Genomic DNA, 27353 nt, shown 5'->3' on the forward strand with positions numbered 1-27353 from the left:
GATTAGGAGCTGAGCCAGGACTGGAGGCCGACCTTGTAAGTCCATAGTCGTTTCCACTAGCACCTAATTCTATGCCGTATGTACTATGAACTCCCACTGAAGTGGTTGTTGATCTGATCAATCACGTCTTTGCAGTTATTTGGTGTCCTGGTGTGCAGTGCAAATAAATGCTCACAACCCTGGCACGTGATGAGTGTAGCACCCACGTGTCACATGTTGCTTGTGCTGGATAGCCTTTCCAGGGTTCAGAGCACCTGGCCCATCTAACCTCCTATGTGCTGGTGCGGCTGGCCCTGGCTGATCAGTGCCCACAGATGGCGGCGCCACTCTCTGGAAGAGGTCGTAGATTTTCATTCATTTGTTTGTTTTTATATAAAAAAAATTTTTTTTAAATCTTTATTTATTTTTGAGAGAGAGACAGAGTGTGAGCAGGGGAGGAGCAGAGAGAGAGAGGGAGACACAGAGTCGGAAGCAGGCTCCGGCTCTGAGCTGTCAGCACAGAGCCTGACGCAGGGCTCGAACTCACGAACTGTGAGTTCATGACCTGAGCTGAAGTTGGACGCTCACCCGACTGAGCCACCCAGGCGCCCCTGTTTTTATATTTTTGAATACACACAAAATACGGCAGGTGGAAAACAGTGTGCGGAGAAAAGTCCCTTTCCCTCTCCAGTCCCTAGATCCCAGCCCTCCATACCTCCCACCTCCAAGAGACAACTGCTACCACCCTTAAGCATTTCCAGAGATATTTCAAGCATGTAGAAGTGTATATGCATGCATACGTGTGTATATATTTATGTGTCTTCCTCACCCACCATGTAATAACATGCCATACATGCTACTGTGTAAATGTAAACATTTATCCTGAAGGTCATTTGCTCTCATTTTACATAGCCATGATTCTGCTGACCACAGCAATGGCAGAGAACATCCTATCGCTCCCCTTCCCCCCAGTTTCTTCTCACAACCCATGGGTTTGTATGTAGGCATGGCCCCACGTGTGGCCATAGATAGACAGACTCCGTCCTTTGAGATAGCGGAAAAGATAGGGAATTCCCAAAGGAGGCTTTCTTACAAAGTGCCCATTCTTTCTGGTCATTAATTGACCTGACTTACAGAGCAGGCAGATGCCATCCTTTTCCATGTACGACTGTGGGGTCTAACTAGGAAATCTCTTTAGCACTTAAGACACTGGGTATTTAATCCAGGGAAATGGTCACACGGTGATGAAGAGCCAAAACAGGAGACTGGAAAATCAGCCCCAGTCCTGGTGGTTGCAACCATCCCTAGGCTGGAGGGGGGAGAGGGAGGAAGTGGTGTTGCAGAAGGCAGACCAGGTAACCTAGCCAGAGCTAAAGTCACTGGGGAGAAGTTCCTGGCAGAGACTTAGTGAAGCAAAGCCAGATTCCTTGGCTTCATCCATGCCAACCGCCAGCCTTCAAACTCAACCGGTGCCTCGCATTGGGCAAATCCAGCCAGCAGCCAGCTGAGGATGACAGGCCAAGGGCCAACTCATGGAATCTCCAGAGCGCCGTCTTCTCTAGGGATGTCACCTGAAGTGGAGGAAGGCCTGTCTGTGTGGGGGACTTGATTAGAGAAAAGAGATGGGCACCTGCAACAAGGAGGTGGCATCTAGTCCCTCCCAGGCGTGGCACCTGCTTTCCCTTGTTCTCTGAGGCTCACCTGAGGAGCTGCTCCAGGCCCGCGGGCCCCAATTGTGGTGCTGGTGTTAAAAGCAGCTTCTCTCTTCTTCTTGTGCTGGCTGAGGGGACTGGCAGGTCCCAGAAAAGAGGTAGATTTAGGCTACAGCTGAGCAGCAATCCTGCCAATGAATTATTCATTGCTCTGGTCTGCCTGTCTCTCATGTTTCAAATGTTCTAAAGTTTCTCTAAATCTTACAGATTGGAATGGCATTCTTCCCACTTCACTGTGCATATTCTCTACTCTTGCTTTAGGTACCTTTCCTCCCTCCCCTTATATATATGAACCTTGGCTCTCTATCACCCTGGCTGCTGCACCCTTACTGGGTGCAGTAAAGGTTCCAGTGTGTGGGAGGGAGGGGGTTTTCTAAGTTCAGCCAAGGGTGGAGTAGATTTGACAGACTTTTCAAGTCTGCCCTCACAGCAGATGGCTGCTTGCAGGAGGCAGGAACCACCCCGCCCCTGCACCTGACCCAACAGCAGAGTTGGGAGCCCTACCTGTGGAGGAGACATCGCTGTCCTGAAGTCTCCTTCTATGTGCTAGGCACCCCTAGGAGCCTCTTTTCAGGGGGTTGAGGGAACAAGTCTGCACGTGACAACTACCCTCAAGACTTTTAACAGATTCATCACCTTTGAACATTCTGTTGAACCTGCTTTCTACCTGGTTGTTATGTGGGACAACTGGACCTAACTGGTCCTTTTTGTTCCTGGATCAGTTCCTATTTTTCCAGGACAAGTTGTCTTATTTACAGTTTCTTTGTACCTTGTCTGTTAAGACAGGTAGAGACAAGGGCATATTGGTACATAATTAATGGAATAAAATACCTAGAGATAAACTCTCCCATATTTAAAAAAATCAACAAAAATTAATTATATTTTATTCTATTCACTCTTCTATTGATTGCAGCCAAAGTTTGGTACACTTTATCTTAGGTTTCTAAGTATCAGAAAGAACGCCTAGCTTTTCACAAACGATTATTTCAATTTATTATATTACCATTGCTGTTGTAGTTGTTGTTATTGCTTCATACATTGTTACAACTTTCTTCTTTGTCCTCTAGCAACACCCCTGCTATTCTTAAAATCATCCTTGTGCTGGTGGTAACAATAAGATGTCTCAAGCTATTCCTAACCTTTCTCTGTCCCCACGATATGGCACACGCTATCTTTAAGGAGTCTTGGTTTTATTTAAAGTGGAGAATAGTATCAGGAAGCAAAATGTGAGTGCCGGGGGTGAGTACCCATGAATGTTGGCTCTGGCTTTCGTTGGCCCAATTTTTGCATCAGAATTGGGGAAAACGTGTATTAAGTTCTCTTTCTCTGTTTAACAGATTGTTTTACTGTCCCTTGTCTTATGGTATGAAGGTTTCATTGACCATCAACGTGTTCTATTATGTTGATATATTTCTATTAAAAATTTACAGAGATGAAAGCACACCTCTGACCCCAGCTGTGGGCTGTTAGCTTAGGTGAGATGGTAGACTCCACGGGGAATGGTACTGCCTCCAGTGCCAGGTGCACTCTGTGGGTGCAGGATTGCATCGGCTGCTGTGAAGAGCAGAGTGACATATGAAACATGGCCCCTGGCCTCGAGGAATGCACAGAAATCATTTATGTGCATGAAACAATGAGAAAACGACATGAGCCATCATTCCATTGGTGCCTACTGCAACCGGAGGTGCAGGCAATGGGGGGGCGAAGGCGTTGAGAGAAGGGAGGGTCAGTGAGTGGAGAGGGAAAGTCTGAAGCAGGAGAGTATGGGCCACCTTGGAGAATGGTTGCATTTTAGAGAGATGCCAAGGCACATCCTTATCACTGGAAACCACCTCACATACAGGACCTAGGCAGCCTGGGAAGCCATGGATCTGAGGGCATGTACGAGGCTGCTGGTCCAAGAATGACACTAGAGGTACCAGCTTATTGGTGAATTCAATATGGTGCCTCAGAATGAAAGAAAACAAGATTGTAGTTGTACTTTTGAAATGACAGAGAGAGCATCACACCAAGGATAAGAACGCATGCCATATGGTTAACAGAAAGAAATAATTTAGAGCCCGCTGGGAGTTTAGACATCTTTCTTTTCTTTTTTTCATTTTTCTGTTTCTTTCTTTTTTTAATTTTAATTTTAATTGTTTTTAATTTACATCCAAATTAGTTAGCATATAGTGCAACAATGATTTCAGGAGTAGATTCCTTAGTGCCCCTTACTCATTTAGCCCATCCCCCCTCCCACAACCCCTCCAGTAACCCTCAGTTTGTTCTCCATATTTATGAGTCTCTTCTGTTTTGTCCCCTTCCCTGGTTTTATATTATTTTTGTTTCCCTTCCCTTATGTTCATCTGTTTTGTCTCTTAAAGTCCTCATATGAGTGAAGTTATATGATTTTTGTCTTTCTCTGACTAATTTCACTTAGCATAAGACCCTCCAGTTCCACCCACATAGTTGCAAATGGCAAGATTTCATTCTTTTTGATTGCCACGTAATACTTCGTTACATATATATATATATATATATATATATATATATATACACCACATCTTCTGTATCCATTCATCCATCGGTGGACATTTGGGCTCTTTCCATACTTTGGCTATTGTTGATAGTGTTGCTATAAACACAGGGTTGCATGTGTCCCTTCGGAACAGCACACCTGTATCCCTTGGATGAATGCCTAGTAGTGCAATTGCTGGGTCATAGGGTATTTCTATTTTTAGTTTTTTGAGGAACCTTCATACTGTTTTCCGGAGTGGCTGCACCAGCTTGCATTCCCACCAACAATGCAAAAGAGATCCTCTTTCTCCACATCCTCGCCAACATCTGTTGTTGCCTGAGTTGTTAATGTTAGCCATTCTGACTGGTGTAAGGTGATATCTCATTGTGGTTTTGCTTTGTATTTCCCTGATGATGAGTGATGCTGAGCATTTTTTCATGTATTGGTTGGCCATCTGGATGTCTTCTTTGGAGAAGTGTCTATTCATGTCTTTTGCCCGTTTCTTCACTGGATTATCTGTTTTTTGGGTGTTGAGTTTGATAAGTTCTTTATGGATTTTGGATACTAACCCTTTATCTGATATGTCATTTGCAAATATCTTCTCCCATTCTGTCAGTTGCCTTTTAGTTTTGCTGATTGTTTCCTTCACTGTGCAGAAGCTTTTTATTTTGATGATGTCCCAGTAGTTCATTTTTGCTTTTGTTTCCCTGGCCTCTGGAGACATGTTGAGTATGAAGTTGCTGCGGCCAAGATTGAAGAGGTTTTGCCTGCTTTCTCCTTGAGGATTTTGATGGCTTCCTGTCTTACATTGAGGTCTTTCATCCATTTTGAGTTTATTTTTGTATATGGTGTAAGAAAGCAGTCCGGGTTCATTCTTCTGCATGTTGCTGTCCAGTTTTCCCAGAACCACTTGCTGAAGAGACTGTCTTTATTCCATTGGATATTCTTTCCTGCTCTGTCAAAGATTAGTTGACCATATGTTTGTGGGTCCATTTCTGGGTTCTCTATTCTGTTCCATTGATCTGAGTGTCTGTTGTTTGTGCCAGTACCATACTGTCTTGATGATTACAACTTTGTAGTATAGCTTGAAGTCTGGGATTGTGATGCCTCCTGCTTTGGTTTTCTTTTTCAAGATCGCTTTGGCTATTCGGTGTCTTTTCTGGTTCCATACAAATTTTAGGATTATTTGTTCTAGCTCTGTGAAGAATGCTCGTGTTATTTTGATAGTGATTGCATTGAATATGTAGATTGCTTTGGGTAGTATTGACATTTTAAGAATATTTGTTCTTCCTATCCAGGAGCATGGAATCTTTTTCCATTTTTTTGTGTCTTCTTCAATTTCTTTCATAAGCTTTCTATAGTTTTCAGCATATAGATTTTTCACCTCTGTGGTTAGATTTATTCCTAGGTATTCTATGGTTTTTGGTGCAACTGTAAATGGGATTGATTCCTTGGTTTCTCTTTCTGTTGCTTCAGTGTTGGTGTATAGGAATGAACTGATTTCTGTGCATTGATTTTATATCCTGAAACCTTGCTGAATTCATGAATCAGTTCTAGCAGTTTTTTGGTGGAATCGTTTGGGTTTTCCATATAGAGTATCATGTCATCTGCGAAGAGTGAAAGTTTTACCTCCTGCTGGCCGATTTGGATGCCTTTTATTTCTTTGTGTTGTCTGACTGCAGAGGCTAAGACTTCCAATACTATGTTGAATAACAGTGGTGAGAGTGGACATCCCTGTCTTGTTCCTGGCCTTAGGGGGGAAGCTCTCAGTTTTTCCCCATTGAGGATGATATTAGCCTTGGGTGGTTCATATATGGCTTTTATGACCTCGAGGTATGCTCCTTCTATCACTACTTTCTTGAGGGATTTTATCAAGAAAGGATGCTGTATTTTGTCAAATGCTTTCTCTGCATCTATTGAGAGGATCATATGGTTCTTGTCCTTTCTTTTATTGATGTGGTGAATCACATTGTTTTGCAGATATTGATCCAGCCCCGCATCCTAGGTATAAATCCCAGTTGGTCATGGTGAATAATTTTTTTAATGTATTGTTGGAGCCAGTTGGCTAGTATCTTGTTGAGGATTTTTGCGTTCCTGTTCATCAGGGAAATTGGTCTTTAGTTCTCTTTTTTAGTGGGGTCTCTGTCTGGTTTTGGAATCAAGGTAATGCTGGCTTCATAGAAAGAGTTTGGAAGTTTTCCTTCCATTTCTATTTTTTGGAACACCTTCAAGAGAATAGGTGTTAACTCTTCCTTAAATGTTTGGCAGAATTCCCCTGGAAAGCCATCTGGACCTGGACTCTTGTTTTTTGGCAGATTTTTGCTTACTAATTCGATTTCCTTACTGGTTATGGGTCTGTTCAAATTTTCTATTTCTTCCTGTTTCAGTTTTGGTAGGGTATATGTTTCTAGGAATTTGTCCATTTCTTCCAGATTGCCCATTTTATTGGCATATAATTGCTTACAATATTCTCTTATTATTGTTTTTATTTCTGCTGTGTTGGTTGTGATCTCTCCTCTTTCATTCTTGATTTTATTTATTTGGGTCCTTTCCTTTTTCTTTTTGATCAAATTGGCTAGGGGTTTATCAATTTTGTTAATTCTTTCAAAGGATCAGCTTCTGGTTTCATTGATCTGTTCTATGGTTTTTTTTGGTTTTGATAGCATTAATTTCTGCTCTAATCTTTATTATTCCCTGTATTCTGCTGTTTTTGGGTTTTATTTGCTGTTCTTTTTCCAGCTCCTTAAGGCATAATGTTAGGTTGTGTATCTGAGATTTTTCTTCCTTCTTTAGGAAGGCCTGGATTGCTATATACTTTCCTCTTATGACTGCCTTTGCTGCATCCCAGAGGTTTTGGGTTGTGGTGTTATCATTATCATTGACTTCCATATACTTTTAATTTACTCTTTAACTGCTTGGTTAGCCCATTCATTCTTTAGTAAGATGTTCTTCAGTCTCCAAGTATTTGTTACCTTTCCAAATTTTTTCTTGTGGTTGATTTCGAGTTTCATAGCATTGTGGTCTGAAAACATGCACGGTATGGTCTCGATCTTTTTGTACTTACTTAGGGCTGATTTGTGTCCCAGTATATGGTCTATTCTGGAGAATGTTCCATGTGCACTGGAGAAAAATGTATATTCTGCTGCTTTAGGATGAAATGTTCTGAATATATCTGTTAAGTCCATCTGGTCCAGTGTGTCATTCAAAGCCATTGTTTCCTTATTGATTTTTTGATTAGATGATCTGTCCATTGCTTTGAGTGGGGTGTTGAAGTCCCCTACTATTATGGTATTACTATCAATGAGTTTCTTTATGTTTGTGACCAATTGATTTCTCTATTTGGGTGCTCTCACATTTGGCACATAAATGTTTACAATTGTTAGGTCGGTCTTCTTGGTGGATAGATCCCTTGATTATGATATAACGCCCTTCTCCATCTCTTGATACAGTCTTTATTTTAAAGTCTAGATTGTCTGATAGAAGTATGGCTACTCCAGCTTTCTTTTGTTGTCCATTAGCATGATAGATGGTTCTCCATCCCTTTATTTTCAATCTGAAGGTATCTTTAGGTCTAAAGTGGGTCTCTTGTAAACAGCATATAGATGGATCTTGTTTTCTTATCCATTCTGTTATCCTATGTCTTTTGATTGGAACATTGAGTCTGTTGACATTCAGAGTGAGTACTGAAAGATACAAATTTATTGCCATTATGATGCTTGTAGAGTTGGAGTTTCTGGTGGTGTTCTCTGGTCCTTTCTAATCTTTGTTGCTTTTGGTATTTATTTATTTATATATATATTTTTTTCATATTTTCTCCCCTCAGAGAGTCCCCCTTAAAATTTCTTGCAGGGCTGGTTAGTGGTCATAAACTCCTTTAATTTTTCTTTGTCTGGGAAACTTTATCTCTCCTTCTATTTTGAATGACAGCCTTGCTGGATAAAGAAATCTTGGCTGCATATTTTTCTGATTCAGCACACTGAATATATCCTGCCACTCCCTTCTGGCCTGCCAAGTTTCTGTGGATAGGTCTGCTGCAAACCTGATCTGTCTTCCCTTGTAGGTTAGGGACTTTTTTTTCCCTTGCGTTTTCATGATTCTCTCCTTGCCTGAGTATTTTATGAATTTGACTACGATATGCCTTGTTGATGGTCAGTTTTTGTTGAATCTAATGGGGGTCCTCTGTGCTTCCTGGGTTTTGGTGTCTGTGCCTTTCCCCAGGTTAGGAAAGTTTTCTGCTATGATTTTCTCACATAACCCCTCTACCCCTATTTGTCTCTCTTCCTCTTCTGGGATCCCTATGACTCTGATGTTTCTTTTTAATGAGTCACTGATTTCTCTAATTCTTAAATCGTGCTCTTTTGCCTTAACCTCCCTCTTTTTTTCTGCTTCATTATTCTCTATAAGTTTGTCCTGTATATCGCTGATTCTCTGTTCTGCCTCATCCATCCTTGCTGCCACTGCATCCATCCATGATTGCATCTCAGTTATAGCATTTTTAATTTCATTCTGGCTGTTTTTTACTTCTTTTGTCTCCGCAGAAGGGGATTCTAATCTATTTTCGACTCCAGCTAGTATTCTTATTATTGTAATTCTAAATTCTGGTTCAGACATCTTGCTTGTATCTGTGTTGGTTAAATCCCTGGCTGTCGTTTCTTCATGCTCTTTTTTTTTTAGGGTGAATTCCTTCGTTTTGCCATTTTGAAGGGAGAAAAGGAATTAATGAGGTAGAAAATTAAAATAAAAAAAATTAAAACTAAAAAATTAAACACACACACACTCACAAAAATCGAATAAATGATGCCATATCCTAGGTGTGTTTTGGTCTGGGTGTTGAAAATTGTTTGACAGATTAGAGAAAAAAAGGGGGGAGCAAGAAAAAAAAGGAAATCATTTGAGAATTTGAAAAAATGAATACACTGAAGTAGACCAAAATGAGATGATGGGAATAAAATAGAATTTGAAAAAATATACATAAAAGTAAAGAATATAGTAGAAAAAAATTAAAGAAAAATATTTTTAATAAAAATTAAAAATAAATATGAATGTTTTCTTTTTCTGTATTCAAGAAAAAGAAACAAAAATGAGAAAAAAGAGAAAAAAGAGAAAAAAGGAAATCGTTTGAAAATTTGAAAAGGTGAATACACTGAAGTAGCCTAAAATAAAATGACAGAAGTAAAATAGAATTTGAAAAAATTTACACAAAAGTAAAAAATGTAGTAATAAAAATTAAAGGAAAATATTTTTAATAAAAATTGAAAATAAAAATGAATGTTTCTCTTTCTGTATTCAAGAAAAAGGAAAGAAGTGTAAAAGAGGGAAAAAAAAGAAAGAAAAGAATAGATGGACCTGCTAACAGATTGAAGTAGGACTGAAATTACTTCATTTTTCCCTAGAAGTCAGTCTATGTAGCGCTTTATAGTCCATAAACTAAGCTGGCGGTGAGACTTGGGTTCTTGAAGAGTGAAGTTGGCCCATGTGGGCGGGGCTCGGTGTAATGGCTCTTCTCTCCACTAGATGGCGCTGTCAGCCTGCTGGGGTGGATTGTTGCGGTGCTCATAGGTGCGTATGCGCATGCGCAGGAGCGGTAAAAATGGCGTCACCCAGCTGCCCAGTCTGTTCTCCCGGATCAGCAATCGCGCACCTGTCCTCTGTCTTCAGCTTTTGTCCACTCCCTGCTTTTTCACTCTCTGTGACCAGGCCCCAGGCAGGACCTCTCGCCCGAGTTTTGTCTCAGTTGCAGCTGTTTTCCCCGACCCTTCACTTCCAAAGGACTGCGACTTTGACCCATTCTGCCCCTCTGCAGGATGGTCTCACTGGGCAATGGCCGAATGAGCAATGGCCGAATGCCGGCTGCACCCAGGAATGCTTGCTGGACCCTGCTGCTGCTGATGCCCAGAGACTGTGGTCAAGTGCCAGCCTGCCCCAGAAAAAGTTCGTGAGATAGTGTAGCAGCAGTATTTCAGGGATTATGGAAAATCACAACACACATCTGGCACCAGACTTCACCCTTAATGACCTTGTTCCTGCACCAGCATATGTGGCCATTTTCTGGGGTCTGCTGGGACCAGGTGGCTTCAAAAGTCTCTACCAAATGTCTTTCCAGCAGTGGAACTGCTTTCCCCCGTGTGGCCCAAGAACCTCCTGTCCCCCACTCTGTTCCTGGGGATTCACTCTTCCCACCAGAGCACCGCCAGGTATCGAGCTGCGGAGTTGCAGACTTTGCTCCCCTTGTTTACAGTCTTAATGGAATTTAAGCCCTCTCCTTTCTCCCTTTTTAGTTTAGTCCCTGCGGCTGTTTCCAATTTTCCACTTTCTCTCCAGCTGCTTTTGGGGATGGGTGCTTTTCCTGTATTCCGACCCCCCCCCCACCCCAGTCTCTGTCCTCTCTCTGCTCGCAAAAGCACCTCCCTTCCTGTGCCTTCTCACTCCCCAAGTTCACCTCTCCATGCTGCGTACCTGCTGAATTCTGTGGCTCAGGTTATGCAGATTGTTCTGTTAATCCTCCAATCAGTTTTCTAGGTGTGTAGGATGGTTTAGTGTTGGTCTGGCTGTATTTCATGGACGTGAGACACACAAAAAACTCCCATGCTGTTCCGCCATCTTGGCTCCTCCCTAGACATCTTTCTAACTGCCTCTTCTCAAAGCTTTTAGAAGCAACAGAAAGCCATTGTTCCACCTCCCAGTCTGGCTGGCCCACCCTTGTCCATGTGCTACCCAGCAACCCTGCACACACCTGCTCTATTGCATTTAGCTTATGCTGCCTGGGAAAACCCTAGCTCTGATGTTATCTTTTTGTGTTTCTCCTGCCGCCATTCCTTCCAACTCTGTTAAAAGAACTGATTTATTTCTTCCTGCTGTTCCTATAGCGTTTTACATGAAACCTCTGTAATACCGTCCATCTCACATATTATTTATTTATTTATTTATATATATATATTTATATATATCTTTATTTACCTGCTGTCCATAGTGAGTATCTTAGGAGATGTGTTTTATTTATTGTCATCCATAATCCAAGTGCCTAACACAGTATTTTACACTCACTACATATTTAACAGGTATTTGTTGGAGGAATTAATAAATAAATGAGTGAATGAATGAGTGAATACATGAATACATGCCTCAGGATTGAGTTAGGTGACTCAGTGGTCCCATGCTATTGGTGTCTGCTTTCGACTTGGTAACTCTTGGTTCTCTACCTTGATGAAGCACCATTAGCCAGGACTTTGGTTGGTATGTATTAGATTTGCAAGGCTAACAGGTCAAATGTCACCCCCAAATTCACAGACCAGATCTTAGTTCCTCTTGGTTCAGTTGTAATAATTCCAGCTAAGCCTTGTTTTGATAAGAAGAGGGAGATCTAGGAAAGCAGCAGTAAATCACTTCATTTAATATGTCAAGCCAGGAGTTGACAACCGCTTATAGGGTATAACTAGAAGATTTATAGACCTGATGATTAGGCTGCTCTAGGGACAGAATCTTTTATGCTTATTAAAACTCTTTGCTCCAAGATGGCTTCCAAATCCGACCTGAACCAAGGCAGCCTGTATTTGCTGAAGTCTGCGATTGAAAGCAGAGAAATTCAGAGGTACCATATAACACCTCCAAGATTTTGAGAGTTCTCAAGTGATGTACATATTTGGTCGTATCAGACTATGTGTCGGTGGAGAGGTTGTCTTCGGCAGCATTTGAGGTCTTTTAAGGCCTTTGGAGATGAGGGAAGTTGTTGGGGGAGGGCAGTAACCCAACTGCCACCTGGTGCGTCAGTGGCAGGGCTTGCAGGGTAGCAAGGAGGGACCAGGGAGTGCACTGCTGCTCTTGAGAGCTGGTTCTCTCTTCCTGTCTGCCGTCTGTTTAGACACTCTTATTAGCTCTGAAATGACCTTCTCCATTATTTTTGGTGATGAGGTCCTTTTTTTTTTTTTTAATTTTGTCACAGTTTGTTTAGGATGTTAGAGCAGTGGTCAGTGAAGTTCTGTAGCTCAAGTGCCAAAACCATTAGAAAACAAGAAAACAAAAGGCCATTTGAAGATGCACAAACTTCCAAAAAAACCCCCGAAAACAACAATAACAAAAAACCCAACTTTCCAGACAAGGAGAATTATTCACTTATTGTTTATTTTTCTATTTATGGTGTTTTTCTGCCTAGGGTTTAAAATATTCCAACAATACAGAATGGTACAAAGACAGCAAAAACATCTTTCAATATCTGTCTGCCCAGAGACAACTACCAGTCTTTTGATGATAATCTTTCCAAGACCTCTTTCCATGCTTAACACATGCAGACTTATCTCTATTATATATATAAAAAGATATGAATAGAATCATAGCACATATGCTATTTTGTAGTCTTCAATGCAATTTTATATGTATACACACATTTACATTTATAATTTATGAATGTGAAATATTCTATTCACAAAATATCCACTTTATAAATGTGAAATAATTTACTTAACTAAACTGGTTTTGAGAGACATTTTGATTGCTTTCAGTTTTTCACTATTATAAACAATGTGCAAAGAATATCCTTGGCCATATATCTTTGTGTTCTTCTCAGATGCTCTTCTTAGGACAAATCCTTAGGAATAATATGGCTGGATTAGGAAGCGTGCATCTGAAAGTTAAGAGATTTTCAAATTGTCCTACAGAAAGGTTAGCCAATTTCCACCCCTACCAACAGTAAATGGGAATCCTCGTTCCTCTACTCCTCACCAGCATGAACTATTGATTGATTGATTCATATTTATCAATCTGATCAGCAATATGTGATATCTCAATGTACTTTTGGGGGAGGTTGCCAGTAAAGTTTAGAAGCTTTTCTTTTGAAAATTGACCATTTCTTTTCTTCATTTCCTCCTTCCTTCCTTCCTCTCTCTGAATCATCTGAGTCCTTTGCCCATTTTTCTATCGCAGTATTTATTTTTATTTTTATAATTTGAAGGAGTTTTTTGTATTAAGCTTTTGTTGGTCCCATATGTAGCAAACAGTTTTTTCAGATTTTCATTTTTCCTTCTGCATAATTTGCTTTTGCTGTATAAAGCATTTGAATTTTATGTAGTCATGTCTATTAGTCTTTACATTTCCAAACTGCTTCCTGAATTTTTCACATAGTTAGAAAGTCTGCCTCCATTCCAAGAGTATTAAAATGTTGACCTTCATTGTCTTCAGTACTTCTTGTTTCTTTTTTTGAGGTCTATTTTAGTCTTAGTTATCTCTAGAATTAATTTCGCTCCAATAATAGTTAAATTTTTCTTTATTTCTTTAAATTTTTTTAAATGTTCATTTATTTTTGAGAGAGAGACAGACAGACAGAGCATGAGCAGGGGAGAGGCAGAGAGAGAGAGAGAGAGAGAGACAGAATTCGAAGCAGACTCCAGGTTCCGAGCTGTCAGCACAAAGCCCAACATGGGACCCGAACTCATGAATCGTGAGATCATGACCTGAGCCAAAGTCGGACGCTTAACCGACTGAGCCACTCAGGTGCCCCAAATTTTCTTTATTTCTAAGTGTCTGTTTTCCACAGCTCCTTTGATGAGATTTCCTGCACTGATATGACAAATGATCTTAAGTTTCAAACAAATGGAAACTTAACGTATGTTTAATTTCTGGCCTAGCTTTTCCATCAGTCTGATTGCTTAGCCCTGTACCTTACTGCTGCCATTGTTACAGTTTTATAATATACTTTAGAAACCAGGAGGGCAAGTCTCCGGTGGCCTTTGTTTTGTCCTTCTTTTCTTAAAGTCTGTTTGGATTTGTAATGTGATTGCACTTATAGAATGATTTAGGTGAAAATTATACTTCAGAAATACCCATCTGTCCAATAACAGAATAATCATTTTTAAATCTTATTTTAAGGCATAAGTAGGATTTTTTAAAAAAAAAATATTATTTTCTTCTTGTAAGTCCTACTTATTGAATTTCATGAAGAACTATGAAGGGTCTGAGATTTTTATCCTCTGCAAGCGAATAGGTCAGCCTACCACAATGTCATGGATATGGTAGAAGAAAAATGGCTCCCAGTCCAGAGGCACAGCAGGTGGTTTGTCTTCATGTTCCCACCTGTTTCCCTTGTCCAAGTTCCATGGCGATGATGTACATGCTGTGGGTTTGTGTCACAGCTGAGGAACTCTAAGCTCAGGAAATCAAATGAGAGGTCAGAATAACCTTCTGTGACCTAACTGATGAAAAATGAGAGGAGTAAACTGAGGAAGAAGAAAGAGCATTCCAGGCAAAGGGAACTACATATGCAAAGGCCCTGTGGTGGGAGGAATTTTGGCAACTATAAACACCCGGGGGAAAAAAAGTCACTATGGTAATTCCATTGTTTTTCTGGCTCAGGGTGCCATAGAAAGCTAAGAGTGTATTATTTTCATTAGGATTTGTTGCTGTTCTTTATTCTTAAAGAACTTTTCTTCAGACACAGAGAGCCTCCTCATTATGGAAGACAGCCTCTTAATATATGTTTGAGTATTTTCCTTTTCTGTTAGTTTTTTGCTAATGTTTATGTATTTATTTTGAGAGAGGCAGAGAATGTGAGCAGTGGAGGTGCAGAGAAAGAGAGAGAGAATCCCAAGCAGGCTCTGTGCTGTCAGGGCAGAGCCCATCGTGGGGCTCAATCTCACCAGCTGTGAGATCATGATCTGAGCTGAAATCAGGAGTTGGAGGTTCAACCAACTGAGGCACCCAGGCGCCCCCTTTTCTATTAGTTTCGATATTTTCATTAAACATCTGATAAATTGTCATTGTCTATCTTCCATAGTTATGTTCTCCCTAAAAAAAAAAAAATCCCATCTTCCTTTTTTCCCCTGCATTCCAAGATTGGGACCCTTCCTTGTTTTCAGTATTAAGTATTCAGTATTTTTTATTTTTCCTTTTTTTTTTTTTTTTGGTTCATGTCTTAGTTTTGGAAAAGGACATTTTTGGAGACCCTGAACTATTGTCACCATCATTTCCAAAGTGTCTGAGTCTCTTATTAAAATACCACTTTGTGTTTTCCCCTAACTCTTTAAAATTATTCCAAGGAGACTTTCAGAGAACCCCACATAATTAAAATAACCTCTTCAGTTTTTAAAAATCTTGTTACTTAAAATTGCATTTACTCGCATATTAAAATATTGATCTGTGAGAAGGAATTGAAAAATAGTATCTTCTTGATCAGTGGATGAACCATCTCCAAGTATTTCCCCAATTACTGTAGTGCCTCGTGTGCTACCAATAATAGTTCACTGTTGGGGCACTTGGGTGGCTCAGTCGGTTAAGTGTCTGACTTCAGCTCAGGCTCAGGTTGTGATCTTGCAGCTCGTGAGTTTGAGCCCAATGTCTGGCTCTGTGCTGAAAGCTCAGAGCCTGGAGCCTGCTTCGGATTCTGTGTCTCCCTCTCTCTCTGCCCCTGCCCCATTCACGCTCTGTCTTTCTCTCGAAAAATAAAATAAAATAAAATAAAAACATTGAAAAAACAAAATAAATAATAGTTCACTGTTGCTCCACTAGCATGAAATTCATTAATCAGATTTAGTTTTCAGGAAAGCTCCTTCATACCCTAAGATAGATGCACTTCAAGTAAGGAAGTGGAAAGTCGCACAAGTCCTGTTTTTTCCTCACAGTAGAGAAAGAGAATTAGAACAACAGAAAAGCTCAGTTTAAAAGATGGCTTTTTTTGAGGTGCCTGGGTGGCTCAGTTGGTTAAGTGTCTGACTTTGGCTCAGGTCATGATCTCACAGTCCATGAGTTCAAGCCCCGCATTGGGCTCTGTGCTGACAGCTCAGAACCTGGAGCCTGCTTTGGATTCTGTGTCTCCCTCCCTCTCTCTCTGCCCCTCCTCCACTCACACTCTGTCTCTCTCTCTCTCTCTCAAAAATAAATAAACATTAAAAAATTTGTTTAAAAAGATGGCTTTTTTTGTAGGAAATATTTTTTTCTAACATACTGAGAAATTTGGGGATAGTTCAGCATAATTTTGAGTGATACAAATTCTTAGGATAATATGCTAATTAGTCACCCGTCCTTCACTCTTCAAAACCTATTCAACAAGAAGACTTTTGTGAGGGAGTATCTAAGTTAGCAGAGGATCACAATTCACCAGGGAAGGAACACAGCCAACTGAGCCTTCAAAAACAGGAGGAAAGAGATTCAATGCCTTCTCTGAACCTGGGTTTTCTTTTATTGACTTTTGATCTTAATGTTAGATACATCGCTGACCTTGTCCCTAGAGGCAAAGTAGAAAGGTAGAAAAACCTGTCCTAGACTAGAAAAAGAAATCCCATTTCCAAAATCTGTAAACTAAAAATGGAGAAGCAGACACTTGATCATGATAGCTCAAAATGGGACTCAGATCAAGTTCCACACAGCAAAGATCTTACTGAATAAATTTTGGTGGGTTTTCAATGTTTTGGGAAGCTGCTTTTTTGAAAACGAGTGTTTGGGGTATTTGTTGGCACTGGGGGATGTTGACAGTAAGTCTAGAAATGAAATGATTCCCTTTGTTCACATATTGATGGGTTTATCTTCATTGATTATGATTCATTGACTGTAAGATGCCCTTGATAATATCACACCTCATTATTTCATGTACCAAGAAAGAAAAATTGCTCCTTACAGAATTTGATGTGCTTGCAATGCTTTAGGGTGCATTGTGATTTCAGAGATGTTATTTTGTAAAAAAGTGTGCATTTTAGAATCAACGAGACATGGTATTTTTCTTACACAAAAACAAGGAAAATCGACATCCTCAACAGCTTGTCCATCTACCTGAAATACCTAACAATAAACAAATTAATGCTTTAAAATTCTATGTGCTAGGTATGATATTTCCAAGAGCAATCAATATTATTGAGTGGATACTGTTAATATTCAGAGAATTAACAAACCGAACTGACATCTGTAAAAGATGCCCCAAATTTCCTGTCATGTTATAGGATATCAAATATCCACTATTTGATATTTTCCTTCCCGAGCAAAGCAATCTGGTTCCTACAGTGGCTGCCCAGACCTGGGGGGTAGGGACCGCTTCCATCATCTTTCCCAATTTTTCCTGTGGCCTCTTGAGCAAAAGCTTCTCATTTCCAACTGTTGGCTACCATTAAGCCTCAGAAATGAGTTTTGTCACCTAACATCATCCCTGAGTTAGAGTGTAGAGTTCTTTCTGTCCGACTTGTTACATTTCTTAACATTCAAGGAAATCTGACCCTTGAGCTCATGATACCGCTGAGCTCCCTGGGTTGGAGTTGATCAACTACCTCTTGCTGCAAGATTTAGTCAACTCTACCTGAGACAGCTTATCATTAGTATATATTTTTTTAAGTTTTATTTATTTTGAGAGGTAGAAGAGGGACAGAGAGAAGGAGAGAGAGAATCCGAAGCAGGCTCCGAGTCATCAGCCTGATGTGGGGGCTCGAACTCATGAACTGTGAGCTCATAGCCTGAGCTGAAGTCAGACGCTTGACTGACTAAGCTACCCAGGGACCCGTATCATTAGTATTTTTAATGCTATGAATTTTATAGCATGTGGGGTATCTGTTTGGGGGAAAGGATGTGTCCATAGCGAACAATTACCAACAGTTCTACCGTCTGTGCCACTTACGTCATTTCCTTTCACTCTTTTACCACATACATTTTTGCATAGTGGACATCATTTTTAAGCACAATTTATGAGACGCTTTTTCATTCAATCTCATGTTGTTGAAATAATATGGTTAAAGACTTTTAACCAGGTGATTGTTTTGTTCTGTAGATAATGTTAACTATTCCCCTATTGCTTGTTATTTGGGCTCCATCCATTCTATTTTTGCAATTCTAAAGCATGCATCTGTAGGTAAATCTCTATCCGCATTTTGACCGAGGGACATAACTTTAATACAATTGATTTGTACCGTTACATCCCTTCCATGGGAAAAATAAAGGTCATAACAATTTATAACCCAACCAAAGGGGCAGGAGCGAATGTGAGGGAATTGTTGTATTTATCTAATGCTATTGTCGTATCACTTCAAGGTTGAATGAAGTGGGGAAATGGAGACACGCATTGATAAAGTCGTCTCGTTGCTGGCGGCACTATCGGTTGCGTTTGGAGCTGGGAATCTATTGTCCTCTCCACCTAGACAGCATCTTCCCTGCTTCGTTATAGCCCTGTGGAAATTTGCTCTCCTTGAAATGATCCCAGAACTCCAACAGCACTGTAAAAACTCCTAGTGGTGCCTGGCTGTCTTGTATTTGGTCTTCCCCTCCAATAAAGGATAGGCATGGCCAAAAACACCAAATGGGATACATGTTTGCCTTGCAAACCAAACAAACCCTTCTGTTTTTGTTTTGCTTTGTGTCTGGACTAATTCTTAGCACCTCTTCTGCCTGTGAGCGATTTGTCACTTCCTTCTGTAAGACTGGCACCAGCAGACATGCAGTCTCAGAGGATCCCGGGGAGAAAGCGAGGCCGACCCCCACTGCACTCAACACCTATGAAGATGGCAGTGCATAACCTTTATTCTGCTTCAGCTGGTTCTTTGCCAGCAGCGAAGATCCCAAAGAAAAGAGGGCGGAAGCCTGGGTACAAGGTACGGCTCCATCATCTCCTTTCTCCACGGTGACATTGGGCTGGGGCATGGGTGCTTGGGCAGAGCCCCACCGCAGAACGTGAGGAAAGGCTGGGAGCTGGGTAACGACAAGATGAGAAGTAAGTTTCTCTCAATGAAGTCTGTGACAGACAAGGCCTCATTGTTACAGCGGGGCCCACATTGCATGCTGTCCCCGTCGTGTGCATTTGTACAAGTGGAGAAAGCAAATTGCACCAGATGGGGAAAGTTGTAAGGCGAGCAGATTTTAGGGTCATAGCTAAACACACATTTTAAGACTTGCATTTAAATTAGTGTTTCAGACACTGAATTTTCCCCTCACTGTGCCTACTAGGGCGGCGCTCAAAGCCACTTTCCAGAACTCATTCGTCATTTATTTTAGTAAAAGCAGATGATGTTCCTGAAACACTTAAATTAATAATGCGTGCAGCCTAGTGTCAGAGGACATAGAAGAATTTTCCCAAACAGAGCCTAAACAAGGGGGACTCATCATGAAAATTCAGGGTGTTAATTCATAGTTTCCTGCTTATAAAAAGTGCTGACGTCAAGTTTGGCTTCAAGGAGGAGTATCAGGCAGAATTAAAATCCCGTGACCCTTGGAAGAATTAACAATTCAGAGTGGCAGGGGGTGGAAAAGAAATTCTCTGATGTAATTGCAATCACATAAAGCAATCTGAACCAGAGGAGGGAGAGCTTCTTCTCCAAGATGTTTTTGAGGAGGCTACTAGAGAAGAAAGACTATTGAGTTCATTCTCCACAAGACTTTTGGGCATTAGAAAATGAGCTTCAGAAGTTTTCTTTCCTTTATTTTTTCTTGAAATAAAGAGCTTATGTTTCCATCTTGAGATCTGAATACTCAAACCAGAATGCAAATTGGCAATTAACTCCCATATATTTAGGAAAATGTATGGAAATTATTTCAGGTCAGCAGAAAGACAAAGCTTCCGGAAGAATCGGTGATGAATTCAACCTTTATCCCTTTGGTTCTCCGCAGTTCTTCCAACTGCTGGAAAATAAAAACAGGAGGTAGGGGGAAGGTGACTCAAGGTTGTTTGGGGGTCATGGGTTTTAGTAAAAGAAGCTTTTACTCAGCCACCTTATGAAGTAAAATCTTCTGTCACTGGTTACTTTTCTAACAAAGAGAGCCTCCTCTTTCTCATGGGCACTTCAGCTTCAGCATTGTTTCTCTGAAGCCGGCATAGGGCAGGCCCTCCCAGCTCAGCTACCTGCGCCATTGCTGAGGTCTGGGTATTGAATCTGGAAGGACGGAGCAGGGCAGCCCTTCTGTGAATAGAGCCAGGGAGCAAGTCCAGGATCTGAAGAAACACACTGAAAACTTCTCTCTCCTATTTGGCCTTTCTTCTACTCCCCTGGGAGCTGTGACCCAAGAATGAAAATTACCAACAGACACAGCATTTCTAGGGCCAGGAAAAATGGGAATTCAGTCCATGGAATGAGCCCGACTTGGCAATTTTCCTGTCTCCTAAAAGGGGCAGTTTTCAGGGCTCCTAACATTCAGAGACACATCAAAGCAGGAAGAAAGCTTTTGGAATGGTTAGCTGACAATGTAGGCCCTGCACATGGCAGGCAGATCTCATGTCCATGCCTCACAGGGCTACTTGGCTAGGGGCAATGGGCCACAGCTCTTCCTTGAGTCCATCTTCCATGTATTTGGGGAACTGTGTGGGAATTATTTCAGGCCAGCAGCTCCCAGACAGCTCCCCAAGTGTCCAAGAACACCTCCAAACCAGGTGCTAGTCTGCCGGAGTGCTGACTCCCTCGTGGTGACATGAGAAAAATAAGAACCGTGTGCAAATCTTCGTAGAGCTAAAATGATTCCACCCAAAGGATCATCCTTTATTCTGAAATATCTGCTTCTTACTCTTTTGGCGTTAGAGTTTGTTTTCTTTTATTTAATTGTTGTATGTTGTCAGGATTTGGTAATTTAAAAAATGTCCTTACTTCGCAAAATAAATTTGGCAACCAATTAAGTCTCTCCAGTTTTTTTTTTTTTTTGACAATTTCTTAGACCCAGAAGCCCCCTTTTACCGTTACTGAAAAGGTTTTAATTGTGGAGAAGCCACCGAGGAAACTGTACAGTGTTGTTCCATTTACCAAATGGCCACTAATTTGGCAATTTTAACTATCTGAGACACAGTTGGGGAGCCAGAAGTTGTTAAAAAAGAAGCCCTGAGCAAGCGAAGTAAGATATTACTTGGTGTATCCTTAAAGATCCTGTATTTAATTGTTAAGAAAATGCTTCCAAGCCCTCCTTCAGAGTCTATTTAGCTTTATTGTAGATGCATTTCTTACAAGCTCTATTATAGCGATTTAATAGTCTTAGATTTGAAGGAGAAGATATTTTGGGGAAGAAGAGTGCCCACACAGCTGGGTACTGAAAGTATAATAATAATTATTGTTATAATTAAATGATGTTTTATTAATAATACAGAACAATAACAAATACAATAACATTATCAATATTATAAAGTAGTGAAGAACAATTTTGTCATTTCAATAAAAACATCATTATGGTATATTCATCCTAACAATACTGTCATAACGAAGTAATCCGTGTTTGAGCCTTTGGAAGGTTCCTGAGTCTTGAGGATGCCTGTTGTGCTGACTGCATCACAGATCTATGCTGGTTGACATTTGTCACCTCTTGCCTGGCGCTCTCCCAAACTGCACTCTCGATCACCTCTGTGCCCAGCACAGGTGGCAACTCTGTCTGGTCCAAGAATGGGCACAAGCCTTTCCCTTTAAGATCCAAGCACAGCTGACACAGGCTGTGATGTTTAACCCTTTCTCTGAGTCTTGAGAATAATATGAGTGAATTGCAGGCAGAAAAGGAAGAATTCAACGGGTAGTCAGATGTCAGTGCTCCAGAGTTCATAGGTCATGCCTCCTCCCAGGGCCCATCTGCCCATGTCTCTTGGCCCAGGCCTGCAGCCACATTTCTGGGGCATGCTCACTGCCGGGAAAGCATCATTTTATGGCCTTACTGCCTCCTTCTCACCCCAGTCGAAGAAAGCAGAAACCTCTTAACTTCATATTTTCTCTGAAGAGCCCTACGCCGACTGCCATGAAAACAGCCTTCTTCATTATCAAACAGAATTTACATCTCAGTTTGAAGCATCTGCTATTGGTTTACTTCAGAGACAACCCAAGGTCAACAGATAGATTTTCCTCATATTTCGTGACTAAAAAGACTATTAAGGTCTTTTTAAAGAGATAAAGAGAGTCTGCATCAAGGAGGAGCCCTAGCTTCTATTCTGTACCGGCAGCTGATTGTAATGTCACCTAACAGTGGGATCTCCAGCTTCTGCGTCTTTATGATTGGGATTATGATTTAAGCAGGAAGAAGAAAGTGCTGGGTTTTAAAAATAGCTGTTTGTCCCCTACACATCATCATCATCGTCATCACCATCATCATAATTAATACTAATAGCAAGAATAGTCGTATATAACATTTAGTCAGCGCTTCTGTGTTTGAGGCTCTGGACCAAAGCACTTTGTGTATATTTTCTTATTTGAACCCTGATAGTGAGGGAGCTAGAAAAACTGCAGGAATTAGGTATGAGTGAACCAAGTCCCACAGCCTGAGGCTGCCTACTGTTGGGCCAGAAGTCCTCTAGACCTTGGCAATCTCTTTGCATTATTGTTCCGAATAGTAATTATGCTTTCCCATTTACTCTTTCCAAATTATGTCCTGTCTGCTCTGTTTAATGAGCTTAGAAACGTGTAACATGTTTAGAAAGAAGATACTCTGTAAAATATTAAAGACAAATGGTTAACATGTTCTGAAATGTTGGTAATTGTATCGTTGAAAATATAAATCCAGCTGCTGTGACAAAGGGGAAGCAACAGTGGCCTAAAGAAGAGGAAGCTAACTTCTTTCTTATGTTAAAAATCTGGGAAGCCCATCTGAAGGTGACATGTTGCCTCCATGGTGTTGGGGACCCAGGCTCCTGCTCTGTTGTCACTCTGCTCCTCTTAACACAAAGTCCCTACCTCACGCTATAAAATGGCTCCTCCAGTTCCCTCTTTCCTGCTAGTCTAGCCAGCCAGATGGAGGCAGAGCTAGTGGAGGCATGTCTTTCCCCTTTAAGGACTCAATGTTCAAGACTGAACACACGCCTTACACTTGCATGCTGCTGGCCAGAACCTAGTCACTTGGCCTCACTTAACTCCAAGGGAGGTGGGGCAAAGCAGTATGGGGTGATCAGGTGGCTGGCTAAAATTCAGAGATTGCATTAATAAAGAAAGAAGGGAGCGTGGATATTTGGGAATAACCAGCAGCCTCTGCTAAGTACTTACAGAACAGTCTTCTGTTACCTAGAAAATTTACTCTATAAAGAGAGTGATTTTCTAATAAACATAAGGAAATGCAACATTATGTTTTTTTTTTTTTTTAATTTTGAGAGAAAGAGAGCACACATGCACGAGTGGGGGAGGCGCAGAGATAGAGGTAGAGAGAGAGAATCCCAGGCAGCCTCTGCACATGAGGCTCAAACACAAGACCCTGGGATCAGGACCTGAACTGAAATCAAGAGTCAGACACTTAATCGACTGAGGCACCCACGTTCCTCACAACATTATGTTTTATTCCCTCTTTTTTATTGTCATCCTTTTCTTCCCACCTCCCGACCCCCAAAAGAGTATGTGTTCTTGGCATTGTGTAACAAGGAAGTCAAATTCACAAAACTCTCAAGTAGGAAAACGTTCAAACTTAAGCAGAAAGCATTTTGTTTGTTTCAACACTTGTTTAAAGTCTCTTTCTAAAATGTGTTTTCACAAAAACTGTCGAAATGGCTTTGATGATTCTTTGATTGTCCAGATCTTATATTGTCTTAGAGTTATATTTTGGAACACCAAATGTAGCATGGTAGTATGCAAGGGAAGAATAGATACCAAATAACCCTTCCTGTCCCTGTCTTCAAGGCCTCCCCTTGCTGATGGTGGGCTTGGTGCCCCACCTGTGCCCCATGGAGGAAAATGATTACACAAGCACAAAAAACAGCACCTAGGGTATGGACTATATCTCCTGTGGCTTTCTATTACCCTCCAGCCCCAACACCAGGGCTGGAGCAAGGGCCAAGGTTGAGGTGCAATGGTGGGCGTGAGGTGCAATGGTGGGTGTGAGGCCCTCGTGTGCTGGTTTATGATTCCCCGCAGCGTTCTGAGTGTAACTCGGGCATGAACGCTAGTCGATGTTTCCAATTATGTTAAGAAGTAAGGGAAATGTAAACAGTGAAGTTGTATATTGGAATTGTATGTTGAGAATGGGATAAACTTCTTCACGAATTTATCGTGGACGGAGGATAGTTTGTCAAAAAAAAAAATAGTTCAGTTTTTTGTGCTATTCACGGTGTCACAGCTACAAAGAAGGCACACTTTTAAGTTTAGTTTGTGTTTTTACCATTTTCTCCATCACTCTCTCAAGTCTGTAAGTCAACAAAGTAGTAAAGTCAGCCCTAATTCGTAGCATTCGCCAATTTCCAAGGTGGAGATGTTCCCAACATGGCCAGGTTCAAGGCGCCAAGATGACATCTAAGGACATGGTGTCAGTATTGATAATAAAATAGTTAGACAGTGATGAGTTTTGAGTATCTATTACCTTGTTTTGAATGTACTTTAAATTAATTCTCTGGAAGTATATATACTTTAATGTTTAATAATCACCATGTTTAACAACTTGCAATATTCCTGAAAATATAAGTCATCCTTTGTGTACAAGCCGGCTCCAGCCTCCCACTGCTCTGAGCTCCTCTATGCACATGATGCCTGTCACTGGACGTGCCATGTTTCCTCTCTCATCTGTAGGGCCGACCCCACTCCTGCTGATGCAGAGAACTTGGCCTCCTCACCAGTTTCTGTAAGAAACCCAACCACACCAAGCATTCCTTGAAATGTGTGGTCTCTATCAAAGATTGTTGGGGTCGGAGGGCGTAGAGACAGCATCCCATTAAATAATTCTCACAGATAGATGCATTCTTCTGAATTTCCCTTTATCAAGTGTTTGTTTGTTTGTTTTCCCTTTTCTTTGTTCTCTCTCCTGGTACCCATGGAGTACCAGGTTCATCATCTCCTCTCTCAGCTTCCCTCGGTCGGGAGGTAATTAAACCATTCTTCCCTGCCCTCAGCAAAGCAGCAGCCACCCATGCCACTCACCTCTGCTCTTCACCAGTTTCAGTGGCTGCCTGGGTCCAGAGAAGAATCTGAACCCAGCACAGAGATGGTGGGAGAAAGCTCCAGCATCCTCACCCTGTCTCCACCATGTTTGTACTTCTGAAAGGCCCAAGAGAGCCAGGCCATTTCCCTCCCACCTTCAAGCATCCCTTTCTTTCTTCATTGTGATGTAGGCAGTTTATTGTATTGGGGTACTTTTATTTTCTTAGAGAAGCTCAAAGATAGCTTAGCTAGCATCTCAGATTTAACTGAAGGGCATGTTGCCAAAGCAGGCCTCCAGACCAAGGGATACTGGCTGCTCCATCCCTTAGGTGTTCAATCTCTCCTTCAAGTGCAGGGAGAAGAATGTATGGGTAGACCCAGAAACAGGCTGACTCCTAGGAATGGGATTAGGTCATTGGCTACAACCTTCTTGTTGTTGGAACTGATTTGCATTTCTAACAAGCAAGTTTTTAGACTAAAGTCTGAGGTTAAGCACAGTGAAGTATTCAGTTTTCCCTAACTCTACTCCCACAGCATCTCATCAGAACCCTGGGGGAGTTTTATGTGGAGAAAGAGGGTGAGTCTAAAGGAGGAATGTGCCCCCAAGAAAAGCTACGGCAGGGACATGAACAAAGTTATTCTCAAGTAGGGCTGTAGAGGGGAAGGAAGGGAGGGGGAACATGATTTTTTTTTTTTTTTAATATGGTATATTGGTTTCCTAGGGCCACTGTAACAAAATACAACAAACTGTGTGGCTTAAACAATAGAAATTTAGTGTCTCAGTTCTGGAGGCTAGAAATCCAAGACCAGTCTACACCTTGGCTCATTGAAGGCCTTCTTCCTGCATCTTCACATTGTCTTCCCTCTGTACTTGACCGTTTCTGTCCAAATTTCCCCTTTTGTAAGGATACAATCATATTGGATTAGGGCCTACCTTAATGACTTCATTTTAACTGATCATCAGCAAAGACCCCGTTTCCAAATAAGGTCACATTCACAGGTCCTGGGAGTTAGGGCTTCAACATCATTTTGGGGGACACATTTCAACCCCTAACATCCAATATAATAGTCTTCACCTTTTAACTAGGCATTTAGTCCATTTATGTTTAAAGAAATTACTGATAAGTTTGGGTTTAAATGTATATTTTATTTTGTGTGTTCTATTTATCTCATTCATTCTGTGCTCCTTTTACTCATCTTTCCTGCCTTCTTTTGGATTTTTTTTTAGGTATTTAAATTTTTTTCTACTCATTGAAAGTTAACACTCTGTTTTCTATTGAATTACTATTCGGCTTGTGACAGTATCTTTTCAGAGATTCTGCACACTCCCCTCATTGTCAGGTGGGGGTGGGGGTAAGGTGGGGCAAATTTACATCTGGCTCATCTTTATCCTGAGGTTGTAGCCCTTTGGGTGAGCCCTGAGCTCCACAGCAATTCCTGAGGCCTAGATTTCACTTATATATTGGCCTGATAATTCTTTATATATTATCAGCCCCTCTGTACTTTCATTAACCTTACATTTTATCCATTACTTGTGGTTGTTTTCAGTTGATCCAAATAACCTAGTTTTATTTTTTTTAAACATATTTTTTAAATGTTTATTTATTTTTGAGAGAGAGAGAGAGAACGAACAGGGGAGGAGCAGAGAAAGAGGGAGACACAGAATCTGAAGCAGGCTCCAGGCTCTGAGCTGTCAGCACAGAACCAGACGTGGGGCTCAAACCCACCAACCGTGAGATCATGATCCGAGCCAGCGTCGGATGCCCATCCGACTGAGCCACCCAGGTGCTCCAAATAACCTAGTTTTCTATATTTTCAGAAATAGAATTACAAAGAAATTTAGGATGCCGCATTTCTTCTATTCAACATTCAAAATATGGCACTGACACTGGTTTTTGTCTCAAATTCTATGATGTTTTCAGAAGTAGTCTAATGCAGGGTATATATGCATTATGGATTAGAAGAGAACTTAGAAACCAACAATCTACCCAATCTAATGGCTTTGGAAGATGAAGCCGGGAAGCACTGAATGAGTTGCTCAGAGTCCCATGTGAACTGGTGGCAGACCCAAGATTCAAATCCCAGACCTAACTCTGAGCCCTGTGCTCTGGCTGTTCTCGTGCAGGGCATCAGCAATGTGTAGTTGATGACTGAAATCATGCCAGTTCTCAGTGTCCACTCTGTGGGTGAGGAAATGTGGGCGCTCTCCTTCTTGTCATGCCCTCTCTCCATACCATCAGCAATAATAATAACAAACCTTTATGAAGTTCTACTTTGCATTAGCCCTATGCTAAATGTTTACATCTAAATCTTGTCATGTCCCTGTGAGGAGGTATTGATATCCTCACACAAGTGAGGAAGGACAGGCTCCAAAATCCTAACTGACAAGACTTAAGACAGGGTTGGTGTGTGGCTGAGCTGGAC

At 41.2% G+C, this 27353-nt stretch overlaps 1 protein-coding gene across 6 annotated transcripts in view; it reads left to right on the forward strand.

Annotated features, from left to right (window-relative positions):
- Window positions 1-27353, forward strand: part of SCML4 (Scm polycomb group protein like 4) — a 124239-nt gene that overhangs the window by 39271 nt on the left and 57615 nt on the right. For 5 of the 6 annotated variants that reach the window (XM_027057153.2, XM_053222403.1, XM_053222402.1 and 2 more), the window contains exon 2: window positions 18523-18737. The exons of the other annotated variant lie outside the window; for it this stretch is intronic. In XM_027057153.2, the coding sequence (XP_026912954.1) occupies window positions 18582-18737 (156 nt within the window). In that variant the 5' untranslated portion in view covers window positions 18523-18581. The remainder of the gene's footprint in view (window positions 1-18522; window positions 18738-27353) is intronic. 6 annotated transcript variants of the gene reach the window in all.

This window comes from Acinonyx jubatus, chromosome B2 (assembly GCF_027475565.1).
Source record: "Acinonyx jubatus isolate Ajub_Pintada_27869175 chromosome B2, VMU_Ajub_asm_v1.0, whole genome shotgun sequence".
Classification (NCBI taxonomy): domain Eukaryota; kingdom Metazoa; phylum Chordata; class Mammalia; order Carnivora; family Felidae; genus Acinonyx; species Acinonyx jubatus.